Genomic DNA, 26,266 nt, shown 5'->3' with positions numbered 1-26,266 from the left:
GGCCTCGCAGCCGCCTCTCCCCGCGCCCCCCGCCGCGGCCCCGGCCGGCTGGCTCGTGGAGCGCTCCTGCTTTTTGCCTGGAAAATTGCGGATGGAGGCAGAGCAGCTGCTGGGCAGCTCCTGGGTTGCCTGTAACTTAGCAGGCCCAAGGCCTTTGTGGTGGCGGCTGCCTTTGTTTCACCTCTTGCCTGGACCGCGTCCAGCCTCCTGAAGCCCCGGTGCTCCCCGAAAATACAAATTGTAAATAATACTGGTGAGTATGAGCGTGTTGTCAGCTGTCTTTTATTAATCCCGCTGGAGCTCCCCAATTCCACCTTTTCCATGGTTCAGAGGCGCCGGGCTTCCTCCTTTTCCCCTCTTATGTGAAGTAAACGTATAAGGCCAACAAAGTAAAACACCAACTGGGTCAAAGTTGGTGTAAATGAGAGGAGAATGGAGTTATTTTCACTGTATAGGTCAGGCTGCGAAGTGCCCAGCTCATGGGTTCACCAATAAAACTACTGTCACCAAGGTGCCCCCAATTTGTTTTTCTTCTGGGGCTATTTGCAGTTCTGTACAATGCCATTTTTCTCTGTAAAGCACAAGTTTTAGGGTTCATGTTGCACAGTGGAAGCCATGGCTTTAAAGGCTACTGCAGACAAGTACTCTTCAGCTTTCGAGATGATTAGTTTCCATGCTCGTTGTTAATGGAACTGATGCCACATCCCTATGGTTTTGTGGGCCGCCAAAGTTTGTCTCAGTGGGGTCAGCACTTGCTTTTGCAACGTGGCGACGCGGACGGGCTCTTTTGGACACTGATTTGATGCCCAGGGCTTGAATGTGTAAAAGCAGAGGCGGAAATAAGTATTTTACCCTGGTAYTAATAGTGGATTCCCTTATTGATASCTGCATGCAGCCCGGGTAGGATCATTCCGGGTCAGGGAAGAGTCTTCAGTAACTCCGCTGATTACACACACTGTGTTTCCCTAACTTGACCTAGTTCTGTAATAGATTTTCAAGGAATCAAAGTGCAAATCACTTGTCCCTTAAACCTAAGCTCTGCCTTACAAAGTCTTGTACTGGGATAGTTGTAAAGCCTGACCCTACACAAGGTTTTGGCTGAAGTGCTGATGCTTGTGGGAGCCCCTGCTGCTCCTTGCTCCCATATTACAGCGGGCCTGAAACGCTCRGGGGAAGTTGCTTTAAAGCCCTTTTTCCTGGCCTTGTGAGGGACGAGCGTGCAAAGCGGGCAGCGTGAAACTCGGCAGAAGGAGCGTGGTGGTTAAAGCGCAGCGCCCAGGGCCCCGCGTTGTGCTCRGTGCCCGGCCGCTCGCGCGTCGGGCAGCCTCGGGGCACCACCGGGTTGCACCACGCAGAGTTTTGTCCTGGCAGCCACGAGGTTGGGTCTGGTTCAGACTGACCGCTTTGTTCACGAGCAGACGGGAGCAGCTGTGGCCTCGGCGCCGTGGCCGTGCGGGGCAGAGTCGCGTGGGATGCGGGGCATCTTCCTGCCCGCGCGCGGGGTGCCCTGTGCCGCCCTGCACCGAGGGGCTGAGCGGGGCCTGGGCAGCCTCGGCTCGGCAGGGCCGACCGCGCGCGGGTGCCGCCGGCTCCAKGGGCCTGGCCTGTTCCCCGCGCTGCCCTCTGTCCGTAGCTCTGTCCGTAGCTCACCGGGCGSTGCTGGCCAAGGCCCGTTCAGCTCCACCATCCTCCCATCCTGGCCAGCCACGGGGGCCGTTTCCCTCTCGCTGCCCAGGATGGGAAGCCGGGCGCGGGGCTGTCCGAGGAGGCTCCCACGGCACCTGTTGGGAAGCGCCTGGAGCTGCCTTGGGAACACGGAAGTTAAAACCGCAGCACTCCCCGTTCCCGTGCGGGGACACTCGCCTCCCTCTTGGAAGGGCTCGGTGACGCTGCCAGCGAGCAGCCCCTGCCCCGGTGCGCAATGGGTCGTGCGTGCCGAGGAGAGAAGTAAGGAGGGCGGCTTGAGTTACTTAGGTCCGAGTTCTTCAAATGTAGTTCTCCATCTCTCCTGATSGTTTTCTTTAACGGCCTCGCCAAGCACCTTCCCTGGCCTTGCTTATTTCTTTAATTGAAGGCTGCTGCTGTACGAAGGTCCCCTATGGAGGTTGCAGTTTGGGATTCATCTACTGCACTGGGAAATGGTGAAATGGTTGTGTGCAAGTACAACTGAACAAGTAGAGTTGAAAGTTTATTCTTTCAAATCTGAACATGCTTTACTTCATGCATTTTCAGACATCTCTTTCCAAATGAGCAGTACTTCAATGACCTGCAYAGAGAATGTGCAAGTTATGGAGCAGGGAGATGAGGAGGGGAAGGGAAATGGGCTCTCCTCGCTCTGTGTCCGAGTGCTGAAGCATGACCTTCCGTTTCTGTGTCCCCTCTGTCTGCTTCAATAAACCACGTACGTCTATAGGGGGAGAAACTCCGTACGGGGCAGCACGAGGCAAGCGGCTGCCTGGTCCGAACGCAGCGTTCCCGGGCGCCCGGCCTGCCCCTGCCCGCGGGCAGCGCTGCGCTCTGCTTTCCTGCCCTTGCCCCTGGGTCCCAGCTCTTCTTCTGCAGCTTCYTCCCTGTCTTCCTCCGCTCGGACAGTCCCCTGCTGTCTGCGTGCTCCTTTGCTGCCTCTCCGCTGCAATTAAAAGCATGAATTTCCCTGGACTTAGTTGCCAGGGCGAGTTCATGTGCTTTATTGCTGCTACGTCTGCTGTGTGTGGATGGCAGTGTCGCCACGTAAAGGCACTTGCAAGCCAAGGTGTGTTTGTGCATCTCCTGCGTCTAGACAAAGTCTCACTTGTCTTAAATGTTTAGCAGGATCCTTACAAAAATTACCAGCTAAGATTGGGTTGCACTAGAGGCATCCCATCCCAGGAAGTGTTGCCCTAAGTACCGACTATTTCTAAGAATGATTTCCAAGAAAAAAACATCTGGCTCTGTGACTGACCTTGGCAAGCGGTGAGCGGGCTCTGTTGAGGAGGAACTCCCAGTGCTGTGGGTGGGTGGCAGATGAGTGTGCTCGGCCGGGTGCTTCGGTAGCCTTTGTGTATGGGACCTGCTTGGAATTGGGGCACTGGCCCTTCCCGGCGCTGAATGAGCCCGCAGCACGCACGTTTTGGCAGCTGCTGTCCCCTCAGGCACGCGGGTGGCAAGAGGGCATGGTACGGCTCAGCTCTTCTTCCAAAGTTTGGGTTTGGTGTAGGGGGGAGAAGCAGTTTCCTTCAAAGGAAGAGAAGTCTTTGAGCATCGTGCATGCATCTTGCAGAGCCTAAAGCATATGTCTTGCAAAATCCAAGCAGTACGATGATTTCTCCCAAAGTAAATATTTTGACAACAGTTTAAAGTTTCTTGGGCGCTCGGAGTTGCCAGTAGTGCTCTGCGAGAGCGCAGTACGTGTCCGCGTGCGCAGAGGAGGCCCTTGCCCTCCGCCCTGCCGCTCGCCGCCGCGGCGTTCGCGAGCGCTCCTCCTGCCCCTGCTCCGTCCCGCGGCCGGCCCCGGGAGCCGCCTTGGGGCAGGAAGCTCCGTGCTGTGGGAAGGGTGAACAGTGCGGGGACGGGGTGCCCTTGCTGGGAGAGCGGGGACAAGGACACGCAGCGGCTCTCCCGCYGTGTTTGCGTTACGGTCTGGGCTGGCCCCTAGGGCTGTGGTAATGCCAAGTAACCACGCGAAACATCCAAGGAATCGGCTGCTCTTGGTAAGTAACTACAGAGAGGAATYGTTCCCGTTGCCGGTACTCTTGCCTGTGTCGCCCTGCTCTGCGGTGGCTCCGCTCGTCGCGCGCCCCGGCCTGGCTTTGCACCCTGCCCTCCCCGGGGGCTCCCCGGCCYTTCTCCTGCCCTCCCAAGGGCTCCCTGCTCCGGCGCTCGGCCGGGGGCCGCGCGGCGCCCGCGGGCTCCCTGCGCCTCCATCCAGTGCCYGCGCTCGTGAAGGTAGCGCCTCTGTCACGACGACTCTAGTTAGAAACCTGTCGTCTTTGCCAAGAGATTGCGGGTGCCATCATCCAAATATTTCTGGAAAAGAGAGCGAAAACTGCTGGTCTTCATTACGCTGCTGTTACTTCACTGGTCCAAGCTCCCAGGAACAAAGTGTGACTGTTAGAAATAGTCTGTGAGAGCGTTTCAGWTGCTTGGGTGAAGGAGTAATTTTTAACATTTAATTCTGCCGGGTTGAATGTATTGATTTTGTTGGTGCTCTCAGATGCCCGAGTGAAAATGCAGGCAGGATGTAGGGCGTAAAGGGGCTTTAGGCCTACGTCTCTTGTGCCCAGGGCATAGGAAATAATGGGAAATAGTAACATGTGAAAAACATGATAGTGTTTTCCTTTGAACTCAACACAAGTGGTAACTTTTTGCCTGTTTCCTTATACAAGAAGATTTCTCCAGGTGAACAATGAGACATTGCTTGTCATGTGCTCCCAAAGGGAAGAGTTTTGGGAATGCTGATAAGAGCCGAGAGGCAGATCCACAAGGCCACAGCGTTTGCGCTTCTGCTCAGGGCGATGGTGTCACTGCGGGGCTCAGATAGAGCCGCCCGTTGCCGCCTGCCTCGGGGAGGGCACTGGCACGTCCCTTCGGTTGCTGCCACCTCACACCCATGGCTGGGTGACTTTGTGCTACTCGTGTCGCTCTGGGTGCATAAGTGCCACTTAGGAGAGCAGTATTTACTTGTTTCTGTTTATTAGGAGCTATATGTTAAATGATGTTTTTGAATATCCTGATACCCTCCCGTGCTGTTTAAGTAGCTAGTAATTGCACTGTAATTTTACTGACTTGCTCTCCGTGCAGGCGCCYGCTGGTAGCAGTTAAATGCTCCTCACCTCTTTGGGAAGGGGCTCCAACAATGGCCAACCCTCCACGGTTCTTCGCTAACAGGGGGTTTATAAGACCTGTGTTTGGCATTTGCTAAGGTCTTTCTTTATGGTTAGGTACAATGTAGAACTATCTGCAACCGCGTAGTCAATCARCGCCCGTTCAGCCATTTCTGCACTGTCCAGTTACATATTATATTGATTAACTGCGGTAGTGAAGTTGTGTGGGGTCCCACGTCCCCCTTCCAGAACACAGAAAATACAAGAGCCAGTTAAAAACAAAGCGGGGGGCAGCGCGGGGGTGTTTGCAGAGGGGGAGGCCTGGAGACACGCCRTGATTTGCTGCCCTCTGCGTTACGGCTCTCTGGCTCGCGGTGCGTCCCGCGGGAGCGTAAAGCGCAGGGAGCATGAACAGGCCCGTAAAATTGCCAAGGGCCGAGGCTGTATAATGAACACAGAACTTTCCCTGCACTTTATAACAGTTATACTTCATTTCACGTGAGTTTTTGTTTCACCAATAAGTATTTTCTGAGGATTGCTAATGGAACTTAAATGCTTGTTTTTTCATCTGGCCTCGTCACAAGATACGTTGTAGGCTGCTTTATTTGAGAATGCAGCGTTTCCTCCTTGCACTTTTCAGAATTGGCTATTCCTGCCTTGGGAATCATTCTGGCCCGTGGCCAGGTTTACACTAAACCCCCCTGTCGATACCGCTTTCCTGGCAAATCCTGCTTGTGCAAGTAGAGCTCTGCTTGCCAAAGCACTTTCTATTGACACTAGAGGGGTTTGCACATCACAATGTCATGAGTTGCACCCCTAGCAAGAACAACGCTAGCAAAAAAGTACAAATCTGGCCCGGATTTGCCCTGTAAGCTCCAATAATAAGCATTGTGAAATTGCATCTTTTTTTTTTTTTTTTCCTTTTTTTAAATACGGAGGAAAATTTAGTCCTAAGTAAGTGTAAAATATTCCCCCTGGAATGTGTGCTGGAGCCGTGAGTCAGGCGTGCATACTGAGCAGTATTGATTCATCCCTGCCTAACTCTATCAGAAGCCTCTGGTGGGTGAGTGGGTGAATCAGGTTGATGAGGATGAGGCTCGTGCTGCAGACAGCAGGACAACCACTTTTATTTATTTATTTATTTATTTATCCATTTATTTATTTATTTATTTGTAAGAGGGTTGAGGCTCGCGGTGAGGAACCCGAGCAGTGAGGCAGTGTTTTGGTTGGAGGGTTTTGTGTCCCTGGTGGATGACACCAGGTCCCGCGTGGTGCTTTGAGAGCCGCTCGTGCCCGTTGCCGAAGGAGGAGTTGGAGGACGGGAGCGCCGAGGAGAGCGCGGAAGGAAGCAGGGCGGCTGGCCGGTGCCGAGCAGGGAAGCTGGCGCGCGCGGCTGCTCCGCTCCTCTCCGCGGGGACCTCGGGGACGGTCTCGCTACGGGGCGCCCAGAAGTGCCGCACTCTGCGGAGCGCTCACGGTGCGAGGTCAGGGTCCCGAGTGAGCGGGTACCTGCCCCAAACACCTCCATGGCAGACCTGCCCATAGGCGCTCTCTGGATTATTAATACTGATAACTGATGGCAGAGAAAGAAAGTTAATAAAATGAGCTGAATAATTACAAGGCTGGCAGCCTTGCAGAAGGATGGAATGAGCGATGGAGGCCTTGACTGATACAGAAGTAGAGGAAAGTAATACAATTAATGTCAATTAAAACATGCCTATGGAAAGCAAACTGATAAAACATGCCTGGGTTGCAGTTTGGTTGGTAAAAGTAATAATGTCAGCTGTGAAACACTCTGCTTCTTAATGAATTGAACGTGCTGCAACGCGGTATTTGAGTGAGAAGCTGAAACGACGTAGAACTGCCATAGCAAAGGTGATGTAGATGCCAGTGGAGCGGCACAAGGAACAAACCCTGTTGCTGTTCCGTGGATCGGAGCGGCACAGCCCGATACTGCCCATCCGCGCGTGCTCGGAGCGGGCGCTGAGGGTCCAGCGGGGAATCGTGGTCACCGCTCGGCGCGCGGGCTGCCCCGGGGCTCCCTGGACGCCGGGCGTGAAGTGCATGAATTGCAGAGCAGCTCACGCTCGTCGCACGCGTCGCCGCTTATCTTGTAAGCGCATCTGCTGGCCTTACATGAGCAGCTGATTTAACAGCGTGTGTGTCGCTGAACTTGACACGTCCAAGAGTATAATCAAGCTTTTCAAATAGCAGGGGTGTTTAGCTACTACTTTGCACTCTTACTCAGCTTTCTTAAATGATTGCAGCCCAGGTTCCCCTTTGTTTGATATGGGTCATTGCAAACTTCTCTATAATGCGTAATTATGAGGAGCTCTAACATGATGCCGGCATCTGCTTTACGACCTTTTAAAATGTACAGATATGTAGCAGAAAAGGTAATATCCCTTTGCTGTGCACTTCCAAATGTGAAACTGCTAGCAATTAACTTTGTAGGGCGCGTGAAGGCGGCGAATACGGGGCGAGGTGCCGCGCTGGCGGCGCGCTCGGGCTCTGTCTGCGCAGCAGATCGAGGCACTTGCAGTGCTTGTGCGTGGGCGCTTCGGGGATGTCTCTGTGCAGCGCGCTGCGAGGGTGCCCATCGCTGCCCCCTTTCCATCTTGAGGAACTGCTGCTTTTCTGAACTGGCACAGAAAGAGAATTAACTTGGTTTTAGTGAGCTCTATATGGTGCATCTCAGAGTTTTAAATGGCTGCGCAGGCCACTGGTAGGGCTTGAGTTTCAGTTTTGCTACAGCTTGTCACAAACGCAGTAGATACCCAGTTCAGGGTTTATTTACCTGCAAATCCCCCTGAGTGCAAACTGAGCTTATGCCTTGGCTGGAAGACCACCCCACATGGTCACAACTTCCCAACGGTTGGTCGCTTTTGCTTGGGAAATTTGTCACAGAGGAAGCTAATAAGCTAAAACAGGTATTGTCATGTATAATATGCATATATATGTATTTTTTATTTCTTAATTTCGAGAGCAAATCGTGTTCTTACTTGCTGTGACAAATTACCTGCTCTTGACAAGTGAATCGGTGGATTTGGAAGTTGTGTAAAAATAGTCCCCCCAACAGAAGCCCCTGTTTCTGCCATATAAGCCTCACACAAGTATTCTCTTCGTTCCAGATGATCATGGGAACAGCAATGGCAGTCATGTAAAAATCTTTTTACCGAAGAAGCTGCTTGAATGTCTACCAAAATGTTCAAGTCTACCGAAGGAGAGGCACCGCTGGAACACTAATGAGGTAGTTATTCTTTTTTTTTTATTTATTCTTACTAATACTGCTTTCTTCTGCCTATGGATTATTTCTCTGCTTTGGGAACGTGCCGTTTAAATGACAGAATGTGAATTCGTTGCTCTGAAACCTGGTGTTAAGTAATAAGATAGTGTAAAATGTTGAAAACGGCGACATTTGAAGGGGCTAGTTTTGRAAAGATAGACGTGGCCGTCGAGCAGTCGTGTGGTGGAAGTTCATTACTTGGGTGTGTGCTGTTTGTCTCAAAGACTCAAATTTCGCTCTGCCTTACTGGTGCAATTGAAAATTGTTGGAAATGAATACAAGATATTTTGATTATGCTAAAGAAGATGCTATCTTACAATTGAGAATATGCAAAGATAGTCTTCCAGACTGGAAAGAAAGGTGTGCTGTGAGCGTGGGGTTTGGAGAGCTGACTGGCTCATCACTGCTGGAGAAGTTTTGTTAGGGACAAGAGATCCATTGGACTGGGCAGTTTATACCAAAATCCAGTTGTTTTGAATGTGTGTGGCTACACGTCTCCCCTTAACCTGAGCAGAATGTGGCTGCTGAAATGGAATTTAAGTGTCTAAACTTCACATGTACGTGGTGGTGTGTGAAATGGGAGAATAATCCAAGTATGTCTGAGAGATCCTCTGCATTTATTCCTTTTAGGCAGCAAGGCTTCGTGTCTGTAGCTAGCCAAAAGTTTTGAGTAGCATCGTTCCAATATCGTCTTTGTCCTGTTTGTGGGATTCACTTCATAACAGAAGCAGTCAACTCTGAGAAGTTACTTTAAAACTGCAGTTAGTATCTGCCTGTGGCAAGTTAACTGTTCTCCAAATGTGTTAACGGAAACTCTACTTGGAAGTTTTGACGATTGCAAGTGGCTGCCTGAGCACGAGAATCCAGTATCAGTTTGTGTGTATATTTGTCAGCATTGGAACACTTCATCCCCTCCTTTTTTTTTTTTTTCTTTTTGCCTGAAAGTTAAATTCCGGCACCTRTTTTAACACACACACCGTTTTTCACGACACGACGAATAGAGTCTTTTGAGAAGTTGCTGGCATTTAATATTTTGTGTAGAGGCTTTTGTCTTGGATCATATGAGTTGAGACAAAAGTTTAAAAAATGATTTTGGTCGCTTTTTTCTCCTAGTATTTCAGCTGTCCCAGGCTCATATTTTTGCATACACGTTCACATGCACAGGGTGCAAGCTGTTCTTTTTGAGCACACGTGTGGTGTGGGCATGGCCTGCRGTGCAGAAGGTGGCAAGTAAAGCATGTCCTAGCCCCGAGAATACTGCTCGATAAGCATGGTGATAACAAACAGGAAAACGTAGCTGCTTCTAAGGGGACTGACTCACAGAGTGAGCGTGGCTCCTTCCTCTGCAGAGGGCAAAATTAATACTCTTTACAGTGCTTCTTTGCCAGCATGTTTTACTGTGGGTTTGCCTCAAATACCTCAGTTTTAGGTTGGCAGTGGGCTAATTTAGTAATACTAATTTAGTATTTTTTTTTTTAAGCACAAAAGCCTCCGGTTTTGAATGCCAGGTTTGTTGCTCTCCCCTGTTTATCTGAGCTTGGAGGCTGCTGCCTTTTTTTGTTGCCAGAGATAGAAAATCATAGATTTGGACAGGCCGTGCATTTGTAGCTTTACATTTTTTATGAAGATGCCCGTGAAACTGTGTGTGTTTTCCTTGCTCTTGGGGAAGATAGAAGAGGGATTTGCGCGGGATTCCCGGGTTAGGGCAAGCCCCTCATTTGCCAGGAAATTGCGCAGAGCTGCTTGGAGGGGCAGCTCCTGCTGCAGCCGCGGGGCCGTGGTGGCTGTTCTGGTGTCCRTGGAGCGGTGCCGCAGCTCCCTGCCCCTTGCCGAGGAGCAGGAGCCGTCGCGCTGCCCAGGGCCGGCTGCTCCCCGCTCTGCTCTCCTCGGGTGAAACGAACACCTCCCTCTTCTCCTTTTCTCCCAGTTTTTCTTTCTTTTTTTTTTTCTTTTTTCCTTTTCTCCCCACCTCAATTATGGCTTCAGGATACTAAGGTGTTTCTCACTGTGAAAAGACACGACGTGGGGGTGGATAGAGGCAAGGCGAAAGCGAGGGCTCTCCCGTCTTCCAGAGCCACTGCTTGCTCAGAGCCACAGGTTCTTCTCTCCCCATGTCACGAGGTACTCTGTCCCTTCGAGCGCTCCAGCGCTTGGGAGCTGCACTGCAGCGAGTGTTGATTRCGAAGGACGGCGAGCTCCTCGCGGCTCTCTGCGCTCACAGGAGCGGCAAGTGGAAAACGCTCAAAGCCGCGGCGAAAACTTAGCTGTAGCTCTGACTCGTAGCAGCGACTTTTCTGGAGAGCTTGCCAGATACTGATGAATGGGGTGTTAAAATACCAAACATGACTCATCTCTTTCTGCAGCTGATTCTTAGCTAAGAAATATGTAAAAAGGGAATGACACAGAAAGATGTAACCTTTTTTGTTTATTTTCCTGGAAAAAAGTCACCAGTGGATTAATTCATGGCATTGAGTGTCTAGGCCTTGTGTCACTGGCAGCGTCTTTGTTAAGGCCAAGTTTTGGGGGGGCTGCTTTTTTTTGTGCTTCAAACACGTTTGGGCTCAGGTGGGAGAATCCTGCAACTTAATGTCTTGAGCAACAGAGACCGAGGGAGTCTGGGGAGACCATGCAAATAAAACGCTGAATATAACGTGCTTTGTGGGTGTCTTGCCTAAAATTCTTTGATGTAAATAATACCATTTCTGCATAAATCCAGAGGATAAGTGGCTGCATCTTCCTTGCAAATGGCTACCAAAGATTTCCTCATAGCTTCGGTGTAATTGCGGCTCCAGCAGGAGAGGACGCTGCCTCCGTAGTTACGTTTCAGCCGCTGTTTCGCGTTGTGGTGCGAGGCGTGCAGCCCGCGCTGCCGCCAGGAACGGCGCCCGAAGCCCCGCGGGCCGGAGCGGCGCGGCCGAGCGGCGCGCGGGGGACAGGCGGTTTCGAGAGCGTTGACTTGATGCCATGCAAGGTACCAGTGTTACTTACTGCGGCTCCTTTGTTTTGCAGAGATCTTGATGCAGACGTCCTTTTGGATTTCTTTTTAATAATGTGTGACCCTTCACCTTTGATCCCTTGACCTGCATTACCTTGGTAATCATTTCATTTTTTTAATTTCATTTCATTTTTAATTTTTGTGTGCAAGCTGTAACATTTCATCACTTTTAGCTGTAGCATTCGTTGACTTCCCCAAATATAAATCTCTTCTCTCAAGATATGTAATGTTACCTTCTTTTTTGTATAGAACTTGTTTCAGTTGTAAAAAATGATAATAATAAAGTATGCAATTCTCATTGTTTTTTTCTTCTCTAAGTTCAGCTATGTGTATTTTTCTTGTATAGCACATAACCTTTTGACCTATGTTCTCTCAATACTTAATTTTAACTTATTTTGATATTTCTGTACATCTTTGGTATTAATTTGCATTCATCCCCAGTTTTCTTGGCCAAGAAGCATATATRAACTGTTTGCTGCTTGCTTTCTGCCCTGCTCACAACTTGATAGCCCAGAAAGGAGTCATAGGTTCATTTAAGATGTTCTTTTGTGAATTAAAGAAACTACTGTTTTTAAGATTTCCTTTCCTGTCCTGAAGATAACTTTCCTTTTGGCTTAAATGCTAATGTAAAAAGAGCTGTAAATGGCGCTTCGGCCCAGACTCTTCCACTATTTTAAGACCTAATCTTTCACTAAACTCCCCATTAAACCTGGCTGTGAGCGAGTGCTGGGATCCTAAGCCGCGGATGGGCCTGAGGAGGGCACCTGGTGTGAAGCTGCCCTAGGGAAAGCCCCAGAGCTTTGCTGCTGATCACACGAAATCTCTGCCCAAGCCTGGCCCACTGAAGCACAGATTATCTTTCAAGTGTCTCATTATTTTAGTCCCTAACATTTAATGCTGAAGTTTTAACTGCGCACAGCTGAAGCRGCTATAAATGAGCACTGAAATGAATTTAGGTCTTCCCCGAGCCCTGTTGACGCATATAAAAGTTTATGTCTTTCATCAGAGCCACAAATTAAAGCCAGGGTTGTGGTGAGCTGCTCGAAGGAGGCTCGGATGTTTCCAGGCTGCGTTCTCCGACGTGGCCCAGCCGCTGCCTGCGGCGCTTCCCTTTGGGGCACGCGAGGCGCGGACGAGAATTCTGCTGCCCATGCGTGTCCCGGAGCGGAGCGGCTGCAAGACCCAGAAGGGAAGCGGCCTTACCTGTCCGAGCTTGAGGAAGTGGCACGGACAAGATCAATCTTTTTACCCCGGGGTAAGATAGGTGTTTTCAGAATTGATGCAAAACTAGTCCCTCATCTAGYTGGCACAGCGGCCAGGCGAAGTACAGAACTGGAAAACGACCTTCAGAAAAACCTGCTGAGCATTRCTTCCTAAGCCTTGTCTCTATGCTTCTCTCTAACCCAGTGTGTAACTTYGGAAAACAAAACTTGGGTTCACTGCATCAGCCTTTGAATTGTTAGGGGTGTTTTCCCCTCCTGTTGGAAATTGCAGTGCTTTTTAGAGGCCTGGAATCACCTCTGTGTGCTTTTGTTCTGGGCTCAGCCCAGCCCGGGAGGCTGCTGGCATTGTGGGGTGGGGGGAGAAAGAAACATCTGCCCCTTGAAGACTATTTCTCTTCTCACAACGTATGTTTTGTACCAGCAGCAGTTAGACTCGAGTACTTCAACTTTCTAGGAAAGCAGTTTTTAAATATCTTTATGTATCTTTCCTCCTCCGTGTCATGAATTGGCTTTAAGTCATCCTCTAATACAATGAATGGCGAGAAGAAATTATGATGAAAACGGAAGAAGTGTCCGGTGTTGAGAACTGGGATCAGTAATGTGAAAACCCAAGGTAAAAGGTAACTAGMAAGGGAATGGCTTCTTGGTTGAGGAGCGCGTCCCGCAGGAGCCCCGTGCTGCGGGTTGACGCTGCTGCCCTTTGGTCTGTGTCCAGCTCCTGCACCCCTGTTCGCCTGCACGGGTGCAGAGATGCACTGAGCCTCTGTGGAAGCCCATCCCCAGCACTGGGGTGCCTAAGAGGGGCGGGAGGAGAGCCCTTAGTAAGTTAAATAAACAGGGTGTCAGGAGATAAACAACTGCCTGGAGAGAGAAGCCGCCACTGCGCTTTGCCAGAGGCGATGGTGCTCACTGGAAGTAAGCTGCAAGTGAGCAAAGAGCACCTCTTCGAGGATTCCCTCTTCCTGACAAACACAATCCCGTTATATTGTAGGCTTCAGCCTTTATGAGGCTGCTTTTCTTTTTTTAAGGCCGAGAGAGGGGTTAGCACAGGAACAAAAACTTCTTGCTTGCTGAACTTGGGCGTAGGAGCAACTGGAGGTAAAGGTGCTGCTAAATCCAAGTGCAGTTTGTGGGAATAGACTGGGGGGTGCGTGCCCCCCCCAACTGGGGGGGCATAGGGGTGCAGGCCAACGTGCAGGCGTCCCGCGGGCCCGGGCTTGCTTGCTGCGCTCGCTGCCGTTTCCTGTGGTGGTGGTAGGTTCTCATCCGTTGATCTTTGTCTCTCTGCTGAGACGTGTTCCCGCTTGCAGTGTTATGGTGGATTCCCCCAGACTTCCAAATCAGCCCTGAAATCCATTGACTTCCAAAACAGCCCTTAATTTTGATATTCCTACYGTATCCTGCTGCGGAATGCTCTCGTATGCCAACTTTAACCTCGACTTAATGGCTGAAACGGCAAATTCTGCRCTAGATTTAGAAGCTTGCATGTGTCTCGCATTTGAGGTAATGCAGCTGTGCTAGAACTAACTTCATCTGGTTGTTTAGCATAATAGAAACACTCGTGTATCAATCGTGTACTCGTGCTGCTTATTTAATAAAACAYACGTAGGCGACGGACAAGTTGCTTGTTTCAATCTAGCCTGCAGTATGAGCCCGCCGAGCAGCGAGCCGCGTTTTCTCTCCTGTTTAGCAGCAGAAGCGCTGCTGGGAGCGTGCGGGAGCGCAGCGAGCGGGCCTGGCCGGGCGCTTGGCGGTGGCCGCACGCGCCCAGGAGCGGAGCCCCACGGCCGCTCGGCTCCCGCGCAGGTAAAGGCGCCGGGTTGCCGGCGCGGCGCCGTGCGCGCCCGGCTCGCTGCGCTCGCGCTGCCCTTTCCGGCTGCGGGGCTGCGCGCGGGTCTTGGTTGCGGCGCTGGTGGCCGGGCTCGCTTTGCGCTTCCGTCCGTGCTCGCGGGGCCGCCGCGGCCCGGCTGCAGCTCTTGCTTCGTGCTGTGGAGGTAGCTCTGCTGTCCTCGCGTGCCCAACACTGCAGCCATAAAAATGTGTGTTTTTATTTCTCCTTTAGGTTTGGCTTATCTGCCAAAGGCCGTTTTGTTTTTGCTTTCTGTGGATTCCTTTCCCCRGGACTGAAGTGCATTCAGCGTGGATTATGGGCAGAGCCCTGGTCGGGATCCGCRATAGCTGCCGTCCCGTGCAGACTTTCGATGGTTTCTTTAAGTCGCTCACCTGCACTGTTTCCTCAACTGTAAATTATGGGTAATTGCCTCCCTTGCAAAAAGTGTTTCGGTGCCAACTGGTAATGATGTACGAGCGCAGCGCTAAGGGCTCCCGTTGCGCGAGCGATCCGCCTGCTGAGGACATCGGCCGTGCGCGCCGTGGTGGCGGAGCGCGCTGCGCGATGCCACGCAGGGGCAAACGGCTACTACGAAGCAACAGGTTTATGAAAACACACAAATTTACCTCATTATGGGAGGGTAAAAAAGTAGGGAATGTCGTCCCTGCCCGGGTAAGGGTCTTCTGTTCATAAATATCTGAACTGAAATAAAAAGTTGGAAACGTTGCCATGCAAACAGAAGCGATGAAGGAGAACAAGGGACTGACATAACCGGCCGTGCTGCTGAGGAGGGATCCTTACTGCTCAGGGCAGACTTGTTTTAATGTTGCYGTCACCGTAGTAAGGGCTAATACAAATCCCAGTTAAACGAGACTAAAAGCAGCGTGCTTCCCTGTCAGCAGTTGCTACAGTGAAAGGGGCTTTTGGCATCTTTAAGTTAAGGGAATTGTTAAGGAATCCTTAGCAGAAGGTCAGGGAAGGGCACGTGGAGGCCGAGCGGGTCGCTCACGGGCACAGCCGTCTGTGCAGACACAGCCCTGGAGCGGAGCTTGTGCCGCGGCTCCGAGCAGAGCGGTCTGGCAGCGTAAGGCACATCCCGCATCCCTCGCCCTGCATCCCGCATTTCTGCATCCCACATTCCTCCCTGTGCATCTTGCATCCCTGCATCCCATGCCCTGCATCTTGCATCCCACATCCCTCGCCCTGCGTCTCACATCCTTCCACCTGTATCTTGCATCCCTGCATCCTGCGTTCCGTGCCCTGCATCCAGCTGCCTGCATCTTGCATCCCACAGCCTACATCTTGCATGCCGCCTCCCAGTGCCTGCATCCCGCGTCCCGCGCCACCTCGCCGCGGGCGCAGCTGCCCCTCTCCATGCACGGACACAGAATCCCCACAGGAGGGTGCTCTAAAGGCATCGAAAGCGCCGCTTCCCGGTGCAGAGCCGCGCCGCGGAGCAGCGGTGCTTGCGGGAAGGCGCAGCGGTGCCGGGAAGCGGCCGGGAGCCGCTGCGGAGCGGCCGCCGTGCGGGAAGCCAGGCTGGCGCGAGGCCCCTCRGCGCCCGGCTGCCGACACGGAGCGCCGGGAGCCCCACAGCCCTTCCGCCTTCCAGAACACCGGTGCGGATTAGCCTTTCTGTTGGGGCGCAACGCAGAGATTCAAAACTGTCCAGGAGCTCCTCGTTCTCATCTGTAACGGCTTTTTTGAATGGTTTAGGCAAACTCGGCTCTTTCTTTGTGTGGGAGATGTTGTTTCTAGGATGCTGCTCTTCCCGGAGCCGCTTCGGGTGTTTCCCAGGCCCGGGTGCCAGCTGGGGCGGGCAGTGGATGGCCCTGGCTGCCCTCCGCGCGCCCCCCAGCTCCTCCCAGCGCTTCTCGCAGCRAAACCCGCCACCCGAGACGGCTTGTGCAAAGCGAGACTAGGGGAAGATCCAGCCTAACTGGTGCTCCGGCCTTAGGCGGGYGGTCGATGGGGCCGCCCGCGCCCCGCGGGATCCATCCCGGCCACCGCRGCCCCCGGCAGCGCCCTGCGTGGAGCAGCTCCGTGAGAGCATTGCAGCAGCAAATCCAGGGCACCAGCTGCCTTCTGAGGAAAGCCCATTAGATATGGCAGCAAAACGGCTTTGGAAGGACTCCTTGGGAGATGCTGTAATTGAAAGATTTGTTCAAATTTATGTGTGTTTTGCCCTTTTTGAGTCGTTTAAAGAAATCCCTCCCTCCTTAAATCGATTACCTTTTGACACCAGACCTCCTTGCCATTAAATACTAGTTAAGTTGCTCTGGTGCTGATTTGACCTTGCCTCTCTGCTAAACATAAAACCGTGTTTAATCTTCTCATTTAGCCGCTTTAATAGAAAATAAATGTTTCGCTTGCCTTGCTGGCATCCCAATCTTTAATCCTGGGAAACACTGAAAGAAATTGATTTTGAAAAAATGAAAAAAAAATGTGTATGTGTGTGTTTATATCCAGCATGTGGAAGCCTTTCTGCGCATGTCTGTAGGCGCATTTTGGGAGGTGTTCTCTGGCTGGAACAGCTTACAGAACCGCCCGAGTATTGCAGCGTGTTTCAGGAATCACCTTGAGTTGTTTTCTTGCGGTTTATAAGTGGAAATAAAAGCAGTTTCACCTCAGTCTCCCTTTAAAAAGCYCCATGTATCCTTCTGATGAAACTTATTTACCAGAAAGAGCACTATTAATAAAAATGATCGCATTAAGGTGTGAGGTTCTGGGAGCTTTTTGCAGCAGCAAAGGAAAAAGGGTTAGTGCAAGACTTGCCCGTTTGCCATTTTTTTTATGAGGTAAATTATGAGCAATTTGCATATATCTGCAAGAAACAAAACCGCTAATTCACTCTGCATTTGATTTACAGGTTTGATTTACRGACATAGTAGCTTAAATGTTTAATTTCCTGAGCTGTAGCGATTAAATCAGTGTGCAGATTCAGCAAGCCTGGCTTTTCTCCGTGGCTTTCCCTCATTCTCAAGCGAGGTCCCCGCGGCCGGGGCCACCTTGGGAGCAGCTCCCAGCTCAGCCCTCTCTGGATCTCCGGGTGCTCCGGGCGCTGTCTCCTGGCACACGGCTGCTCTCCATGTGTGTGCCCAAGCCCTGCCCCTTCTTGGAGCCGGAGAGACTGCCTGTTTGAACGCAGACCAGGCCACATGCTGCACCCGTGAGCAGCACCCAGGGCTGATCACTGCCCATGGGCTGCAGGAGGACAAGCGCAGCACAAGGGCCAGCACCAGAACCCATACAGAACACAGCAGCYTGTTATTAACAGCGATAGTTACGATGCACAGGCAAATCTAATTAAACAATGATGTGGCAATAATTGGCTGCAGTGGTTAAAGAGGAGGAACAGTCCTGAAAGAACCCTGGTGGCTGGTGTTGAGRTTGGGTGAGGTGGTGCTTGCTCCTGGTGAGTCTCCTTTGTGAACCAAGATGGCTATGTGTTCCTCCATGTTAATTTTTGTGAAATGTTCTCTGTTTTAGTACCAAACTGCATGCTGTGCTGCAGAGCTCTAACGTGGTTTAGATGGGTGGCATATTTTGCAGTTATGATATGGCACGTGTTGGGGATGTGCTAAGGGAGTCAAACATGGGTGGGCAGTGGATGTAGGGGTCCCTCTGGGCCCACGGGGGAAATGGCTGCTGTGCAGTTAGCTGTGGGCTCTCCTGAGTGAGCTTGGCCATGGGAATGGGACCAGGCTGCAGCAGGAGCACCGGGCTGCAGGTGCAGGCAGATACTCCCTGCCAGAGGTGCCCAGCCCACTGTGCTGGTGCCTGCCCGTCCCTGCGCCCTCCTGCTCGCAGCAGCTCCGAGGAGCAACGGGCTGAAGACTCTTGTGGGTTTCCAAGACCTGGGCGCTCCCGCTCTGGCTCCCTGCTCCGCGTGGCGGCGCTGGGCATGACGTTTCCTCGGCACTGGTGGCACCGGGGTGGCCCTCGGGCACACCCGCACGTCGAGCAGCTCTTAGCGCTCGTGAGAAATGCTTGTGACAGCCTTAGCGCAGGTAATGAGAAGCCTCCTGCAGTTCRGAGCAGTACTTGATAATGCTGTAATTAGATTTGAGATGCAGAAAAGCTCATTAAAATTAAATGAYGTATTTGTCACTGTTTTAAGAGGTGCAGATTGCCTAGAACCATGCTGGTCTCTTGACCTTGAGTGCTTTGGCGCAGTCCTTGCTGCTGAGAGCTCGGGACTAAAGCTGGCAGCTCTTTGGGGTTACCGGGAAAGGTCCCTGCTTTCGAGGGCTYTCTCTGGTGGTGAGACGGGGCAGCTCGCGCTCGCTCGGCCGCTGCTCTGTGCCAGGGTTGGCCGCTCGGCCGCGTTGCCCTGCGGGTTTCTGCCCCTTGGGTGAAGTCCTTGGGCTGTGGCGAGGATGGGGCTTTGCAGCTCCCTCGATGTTGTGGTTAGTTAAAACGCAGGTTCACCCTGCACAGCCTCAAAATTAGCGCCCGAGAGCCCCATGGCAGCTGCTGCACGGTGTTATTTACTGAGCGGATCTCCTGGCTTGGGAAAAGCTTTGCACGGGGAGCCYGTTCGCGGACCAGGAGTGAATGTCAGCGGTTCTTCCTGCAGGAGCTCGCTCYGCTGGCACTTGGCGCTTGGGTCTCCTCACGCTGTTGATGCTAGATCCTTCCATGTGAGCTGCAAAGGCTGTTGAGGCTGCAGCGGTGCAGCCTGACCCGCAGGCAGAGCGGCTGCAGGTGTGGATGCTGCACTGGCACACGGCAGCCCCACGTGTGCCCGCTCGCTGCTTCATTGCCGTGGTCAATAAAGCACGTGCAGTTTTACAGGCRGGTGCTTGGCTGGCGTTGGTGTGTCCAGTGCCTGCATAACTTGTCAAATGGGCATACGTTACCAAATACCATCAGAATGCCCCCAAATGCAATCCACGGAGGGCTGGGGAGAAGCTTGCAATGAGGTGCCGTGTCTCAAGCAGCAGAGCATTCTTGAAGGTCTTTTCCCACCAGGGCGGCTGTACGTGTGATTCTTCAGGGCGAGTGTGACTGCGGAAGCCGACGCGCCTGGGCTCTGAGTGCGGGCACCGCCGAAGCGCAGCCTTCCAGACACGCTTATCCCGCTCTTCAATTTTTGATGAAATACAGTGAAATGCATTTTAAATCCCCTTCCTTCCTCCTGCCTCAGAAGGAATTTGTAAAGCTGTAACAGCGTGTATTAACGAGACTGTAATTTTCTGAAATTAATTTTTAATGACTAATTTGTCTTGTTTTCAGATGCTTTATAAAACACTTATTGTTTAAAATGCATTTGTTTCTCGGCAATGTCAGCGTGAAGGAGAGCGCGTTCCTGCAGGACTCGCGCTGACGTGTGACACCGGTCAGCGATCGCTGCCGCGCGCAGGAGGTGCCCGGGCTTTGCCTGGCACCCCCGTGCCTGTGTGAGTCCCTGTGCCCGGGGACGTTGTGCCCAGCACATCCCTGCTGCCGGAGCCGTTGCTGGGCTCTGCGCCGCTTCCTTGCATGAGTGCCCAGCAGCCGGGGCTGCGTCGTGGCACTGAGGAACCCCCCGGGAGAGCAGCCCCGGGGCAGCGCCCGCCCCACGCAGCRGCTCCCGGCGCCGCAGTTTGTGTTCAGATGAAGGTCATTTGGAAGGTGCCTTGCAGTAAACAGCCATTATTTCATTTTGATAGTGGCACTAAAATTATAGTGTTGGTTGAATTATTTTAGTATAGGACCATTACCATCTCCCTAAAACACTTAGAGGGATTTTTATTTCAATGCTGAAGCCCTGAAATTAGAGGAAAATTAAAAATCATGTGGCTGTGGTAGCCGAGTGGCTTCTGGAGGCTTTTAGTGCCCATTCCTGTGTCCGTGGTGCACGGGTGCTGCCCGTGCCGCGGCGGGCAGGCAACTGCTGCTGGCCCTTGGCTGCTGCCACCCATCTGTGCGCTTGGTGCTGTGTGCTTGGTGTGTGCCTGCACCGCCACGGCTTGTCCAGAGCCTGTGGCGTGTACGGCTGCTGCATCGTGCCATGCTGCACCATGCCGTGCTGTGCCACGCTGGGCAGGCTGCAGCAGGAGGTGCGGGAGGAGGTACTGTGATGTCGCTGCGCTCCCATGCGCTTCCTCATTTCACCGTATTTTACACACGCTGTGGAGGGGAGCAGCTTTGTGCCTCGCGTGGCTCTGCGCTTATTTCCTTTCAGGAACRCATATAGCCAGGCTTCAGGTCAGCAGGAGGAGGGCGATTCCAGCGGTGTCGGCTCGAGCACAGCCCGGCGGTGCCGGGGCGAGGGTGGCTAGACGGAGCCAGGCGATTACGGCTATTATTAGCAGCACGGAGGAGGGATTGATGTCCCCGGGCCGCACGCAAGCGGCAGCTGGCGGACGTGAACCAAATTTCAATAGGGAAGTTCTCCTGGATTATGGCTCCCTTCATTAGCTCTTTCACACTTYGCTGACTAACCAACGAGGGAGAGGGCGCCCGGTGCCACCGGGTTGACGTGGCCCTGGGTGTGATGTCCCTGACCGGTGGCAGGGCCGGGCACCCCGCGCCTTGCGGGCGGCACAAGGTGGTGGCAGCGGCGCAGAGGCTCCCCAGCTCGTGAGCCGGACACGGCAGGTGCCGCAGCCTGCGCTGCCGCCCTGGCCCCTGTCCTGGGGACTCGGCTCCTCSTTTCGGGAACGGCGCTGAGTGGTCGGCACGCCGGGGCTTGTGGTGTTTGTGTGTATTTTTATGGAGAAAAMCAGGTGTCTTGCGCATGCTTTTAGTGCAAACCTTTATTGGCAGCAAGCTGGTCCTCCATAAAACGCAGGAATAAAGTGCCACTAAAAGGAATTGTACGTTCAGAAGAATTTAGGGGTTTGTGATGCGCAGGCTCTGGTCTGCGGCTGTACCCCCGGGCAGAGCTGCCCCGAGCCCCCCAGGGCCTCGCTGCCCTCCCGCACGGCAGGACGGCAGCAGCGGTGCCCGGGGCTGGTGGCACCCTGTGCCCGGCACGGGGTCCTGCCAGGCCTGGGAGCCCTTCTCGAATTCCCCAGCGCCCTGGAGCTCCCTTGGAAGAGGAACTTGAAAGGGACCGGGGTTGTTAATGAATGTTCTGTCTAGCACAAACTGTAAAATATTCATTTTAAGTCGGTTGTTCCACCACYGTTACTGAGTAAGTGCAGGAGGAATTAACTTTCTGAACGGCTTACAGTCCAATTTGGTAATAACCTGAGCTCTTTAGCGGATGAAATATTTAACAGAACTCACATATACGAAGTGTCCATGGGCAGAGCGCGGCGGCCGCAGGCGGGAGAGGCTTCGTCCCGCGGCACCGCGAGCGCCTCGCGCTCCAGGATGCTCCGGGATGCTCCGTGCGTTCCAGGATGCTCTGTGCGCTCCAGCCAGTGCTGGCACTCGGCTCCCCAAGCCTGTGTGCCGGCCCTTGGCAGTAGCGCTTCTGCAGCATCAGCGCAGGGAAGAGCGGGGTGATGGAGGCCGTGGGAGCCACTGGAGGGGGAGATAAGAAGGTAAACCTGGCTACCTGCCTGTAAAAACAGGGAACATCAGCACCAGGTGCCCTGCTGTTCCCAGCAGGCCCCTTCAGGAGGTGGTAGCTGCTAATTCTTGCACACCTCTAAACTGCAGTTCAGGACCGAAACACGGCCAGGGACCCGGTTTCATCCAGTTAACGYGGTGTTTTTGGCTAGTTTTTCCCTAAGTGCACTCAGTGTGTTGAATTCTTTCTTCCCTGGAAGTGGCCACCATTGTGCAAACGGCACAGGGATGTCCCCTCTCCTGCCTGCTTGCACRCCTTCCCTTAAGCGAAGTGTGAGCAAAACCTCCAAACTCTGAGAATCACTTGCGGAGAATTTATAGTTCCCTGGTGGCTGCATTTTATAGTGTTTGCTTTCTGTTCTGAAACTGCAAATAATTCATGCCTGGCGGGTGAGTTTTCGGCATGGGTAATTCTGGATGAAACAGCAGTGCTTTCTAGGGGTTAGTTCTGCTGTGACTGCCCGAGATGCTACCAGTCCTGGGTCGATAACGATGCGGGCGCAGCTGGTTTCACGTCCGCGTCCCGCGCGAGGCGGCTCCGGGGCTCCCAAAACCCGGCCCCGGGTTTTACACCTCGCTTGGGAGCTGCCTCCTTTCCCTTTACCTGCCGGATTCGGGATCTTGGGATCCGGGAAAGGATGGAKCTGGATGCGGGGTGCCGGCTCCCTCTCCTCTGCCCTTGGCCGGGACACTGCCCTTTGTTTCCCGGCAATCTGGGCAGGGGACAAGTGACAAACAGCCTGATAGGAGCCAAGGCAAACAAAAGGCTCGYGGAAAGCAGCAGCCGTGGCGCTTAATTGAATTTTTTGCAAAGACATTGACTCGACCCTCTCCGACGTGTAGAGTAAATCATTAGGGGAATTAGCAGGCATTAAAATGCATGGTTTTTACCATAGGCCTTTTATTGTGCATATAGCTTTGTTGTTTTAATTATGTAATGACTTTCTGTGTCTTGTAGTGATAAATCTATTTCTTCCCCCTCTTAAAAAACGGCGTGAGCGTCGCCAAGGGGTGTCTTGAGAGCAGGGATCAGGGCCGCRTTTCCGGCCTGGAGCGGACCCTGCCGGAGGATCACTGGAGAGGATGAGCTCCGGTAACGCGCGGAGCGCCGCGCTCCACCTCGGGTGGGAGCCTTGATGCCAAGAGCGCTGGAGACGAGCGATTCTTACRTCTCACTCGGGAGTAACGTGGTTGCCTTTGGTGGCTCTAGCGGATGCTTGGGCAGCTGCTCGGAGAGCTCTGTGGATCCTTGCAGCGTTTGAGCTACGCAGATGACCCCCKGTGTGGAAGTGGCATTAGGAAAGCTGTCTCGTGGTCAGAGGGTTTCTGTGCGTGCATTGCTGCCTTGCACGTGGAGCCTGGGCACGCTGCCGGCACCAAGACTTTGGAGATTAAACTTCTTCTGCGACTCCTTTGGGGCAACCGGCTGCTCCTGCCCCCTTCCACTGTTGCAGGCGGCCGGGGGCAGAGCCTGGGCTCCAGGTCCTCTACCGGCGCGCTKTGGATGTCCCATCCCATCCAGGAGCACACGCCGGCTCCTCGGGGACGGAGCGTGGCGGGAAGGGGGTCCTTCCTGCCGAGGGGGAGCCTGTGTTGTGGAGACGCGCGTGGTCTTGGAACAGCCACCCAAAATAACACCTCTCTTTCTGCATTTTCTTTTGCAGGAAATTGCAGCTTATTTAATAACATTTGAAAAGCATGAAGAATGGCTAACAACTTCCCCTAAAACAAGGTAACCTTGCTAATAATTCTGTGAAAATGTACATTGGCTTGTTTGTGCTGATTGCTTGACTTGCTAACCAACGCGGTGGCCACCGAGTGAAAACTCCAAGCCGTGCTTGATGGCTCAGGACACTAAACTCTGATTACTTGACTTAGAGTGTTTTATCGAATGAAATGGGATGGATTAGAAATAGTGCAGCTGTGGTCTTGATGGGCAAAACTTTAACCTGGCTGTTGAATGTTTAGTTGAATGTCTCCCTGCAGAGCGGGGACTGTGAGGGAGGTCGCGGGCGGTTTGTCCTCATGGGCCTCCCTGCAGCCCCCAGCTCAGTGGAGATGCCCAGGCTCGGGGATCACCACGTCCTGCTGTTTGTCTCGTGCTGGGGGCTCCCCCAAAGCCCGTCCAGCAGACGTGCCCCCAGTTCATTGTTGGGTAAATGCCAYGTACTCGTCTGGCTGCCCGAAGTGTTTAACTTGTGCAGTGTGTGGTGGCGAGGCCCCTGCACGTGTTTCCCTGCCGCTCCCGGAGCGCCCGTGGGCAGAGCCGGCCCCGCTGCCGCACGGGAGCCATGCCCCGGAGCAGCTCTCGGCCAGGGCAAATAGAGCAGGTTGTCCCCGGAAAAGGCCCTTTGCTGACCTGCTAATCTGCCTTGCCAAGCTAATAAAACACCTTCTTGCTGAAGCTTTGCCAGCCAAGCCTGTTAAGTGGTTAGAGCAGATATTAAAACAGTYGGGGGATGTACATGGTATCACTAAAGATATCAGTTTACAAATGCATTTGCAATAGTGGTTTATGATTTTAAGAGTGAGTCTGGCTTGCTGAAGGCAATGCATGAAAATAACAGTTTTCTTTATTAACATGGCAATCCCCTCCTCCTGTGTGTTTACACTTGAAAGAACCAGCGTCCCAGGAGAAGGAAAGTTGAGGTGGCTCTTCAAGGACCTTCCGAAGCAGCTGAGTTGGTTCAGATAGATATCTTTTTTTTTTTCTTCTCTTAGTATTGAAATTAATTGGAGCAGGTAAATGCTGAGTTGATGCAATTAGGGCTCTTGGTATTAAAGAATTAATAACATCGATCCAGCGCTGGGCTGCTAAATTCCCCACTCTGTTTGCTGCGGGTGCTGCTAATTTCATTTAAGAAAATTAATAGAAATGAATTGGACCACTGACACTTAGTCAGCTTAGCAATTCATAGAGCAGTGATTCCTCAGTCTGTTCCATGCAGCGGTGTATTGGGAAGCTCTCTGAAGGGTGTCCTGCCTTTCCGGGTGGCAAGGCGCTTGTGGGTGCTGCTCCCTGCACCTGGGGGCTGTTTAGCCTTCCAGCTGCTCGGGAATCGCTCTTTCTCACTGTGGAAATGCCCTTGGAACAGCGCCRTTTCCATTCCCCGTTTCTGCCGGTTCCAGAGGCTCTGCTGTATTCCCGCACAGGCCAATGTGAGCAGAAGTTGGGCCTCGCTTTGGCACCCGAGGTGGGTGTTCGAGGGCCTCATTTCCCTGTTCGTCTCATCTCTTTTCTGAAGCTTTTAGGACTGTCAGCCCTAGCCCTGCCCTATCCCGAAGCCGTGCGGCTCCGGCCCCTGATCGCTGCACAGCCTGGCAAAGCCATCCTGCAGCCTCCYGCCCACCAAGAGCCCTGGAAAATGTGGAATCATCAGAAAAAGCAATTATCTGATAATACAGCGATAAATTATTCAGCGAGCTCCTGCCTGCCTTCGTGGGGCTCGCGAACCCTTTTCTGTGGGCAGATCCGGGCAACAAAAACATGTCATGCTGCTCTTTGGACCAAAGCGATGTTTGGGCTTTGAGCAGGCTCTGATTTCTAGAGCAGACACGACAGGGAGCTGGAGGCCGGGGCTCCTCGAGGGCTCCTCTGTGTGACAAGTGGATCCTCTTCAGGTCAGCCACCAAACGAGGACCGAGAAAAATGGTATTTGTCCATACTGTTTTAAACAGTAACAAACCAGAGAACTTTGCTGCATTTAGAATACTTGATGAGATGATTTGTATTCTGGCATGATAATGAGGAAGCCTCTTTTGTCCAGGAGGCGAGATATGCAAAAGTAACCTTTAAGGTGCTCATAATTAACCTTCAGTGATACTCCCTCACTTTACCGAGATGCTCTGAGAATCAAAGGCAACCAGCAGAAAGAGCATCTGGGCCTGCTTGTTGCATGTTAATGGCCTGCACAACCACCTGATTAAAACTGAATCACTAACTTGCTCACTGACTGACTTTTCCTCTGGGAAGCCCAGCCCTGAACTTCTGAAGCCGGAGTGGAGCTGAGAGCTGCAGGAGTTGCTCCTGAGCATGTGTTTAATGCTGGGTTGGACCTTGTGTCCTGTAAATTGCCTTTCAAGGCACGGCCTCCCATTCCATGCGTTGGGAGGACGGCACACGGTTTGTGGAGGATCTAGAGAGCACGCTCCTGAGCAGCCTGTGGCATTTGCAGGTTTTAATTGGCCTTCAGCAGCAAGTTCAAATGTCACTAGCCCTCGCAAAGGTGAGTTCAGGCTCCTTGGAGGCAGCTGTGAATTGCAGGGTTGTGGCTCAATTACAAACCAGTAGTTTGGCTTCTGGTTTTGAGGCTTTCTGAGGAGCCCAGGTATGCCTTGCTTGGGCACTGCTRTCAATTCCGTAGCTCTGTTTGCAGCGCGGAGCTGCTGCGCAGCTCAGCTGTGTTTTAGAAACCTGTAATGGGGCTGTGGGTGCCTGTGATGAGGTGAAGTTAGGTCAGTGGGGCTGCTCGCTGCCAGCCTGGCGCGAGGGAAACCTGCATGAGGTCCCTGGAGCCGCGAGGAGCAGCTCCCTCGAACCTCCTGCCGCGGCGCCTGCAGCGCAAGGGCTCTGCGGACGGGCGCTAGAGCCCCGGGCTCCTGCCTGCGCTCGGCCTCGTGTCG

General features: G+C 52.8%; 1 protein-coding gene and 1 long non-coding RNA gene across 6 annotated transcripts in view; both read left to right on the top strand.

Moving 5' to 3' along the window:
• CAMTA1 (calmodulin binding transcription activator 1) overlaps positions 1-26,266 on the top strand; it is a 127,017-nt gene that overhangs the window by 10,644 nt on the left and 90,107 nt on the right. For all 5 annotated transcript variants that reach the window (XM_026050946.1, XM_026050945.1, XM_026050944.1 and 2 more), the window contains exons 2-3: positions 7,934-8,052; positions 23,308-23,375. In XM_026050946.1, the coding sequence (XP_025906731.1) occupies positions 7,934-8,052; positions 23,308-23,375 (187 nt within the window). The remainder of the gene's footprint in view (positions 1-7,933; positions 8,053-23,307; positions 23,376-26,266) is intronic.
• On the top strand, positions 12,295-14,397 carry LOC112957344. The gene is made up of 3 exons (XR_003251207.1): positions 12,295-12,338; positions 12,823-12,926; positions 14,369-14,397. It is a non-coding gene; the product is annotated as an uncharacterized LOC112957344 (long non-coding RNA).

The sequence above is a fragment of the Nothoprocta perdicaria genome, unplaced genomic scaffold (assembly GCF_003342845.1).
Source record: "Nothoprocta perdicaria isolate Ctin4 unplaced genomic scaffold, notPer1 scaffold_72, whole genome shotgun sequence".
Taxonomy (NCBI): domain Eukaryota; kingdom Metazoa; phylum Chordata; class Aves; order Tinamiformes; family Tinamidae; genus Nothoprocta; species Nothoprocta perdicaria.
This window is presented reverse-complemented; position numbering and strand designations above follow the sequence as displayed.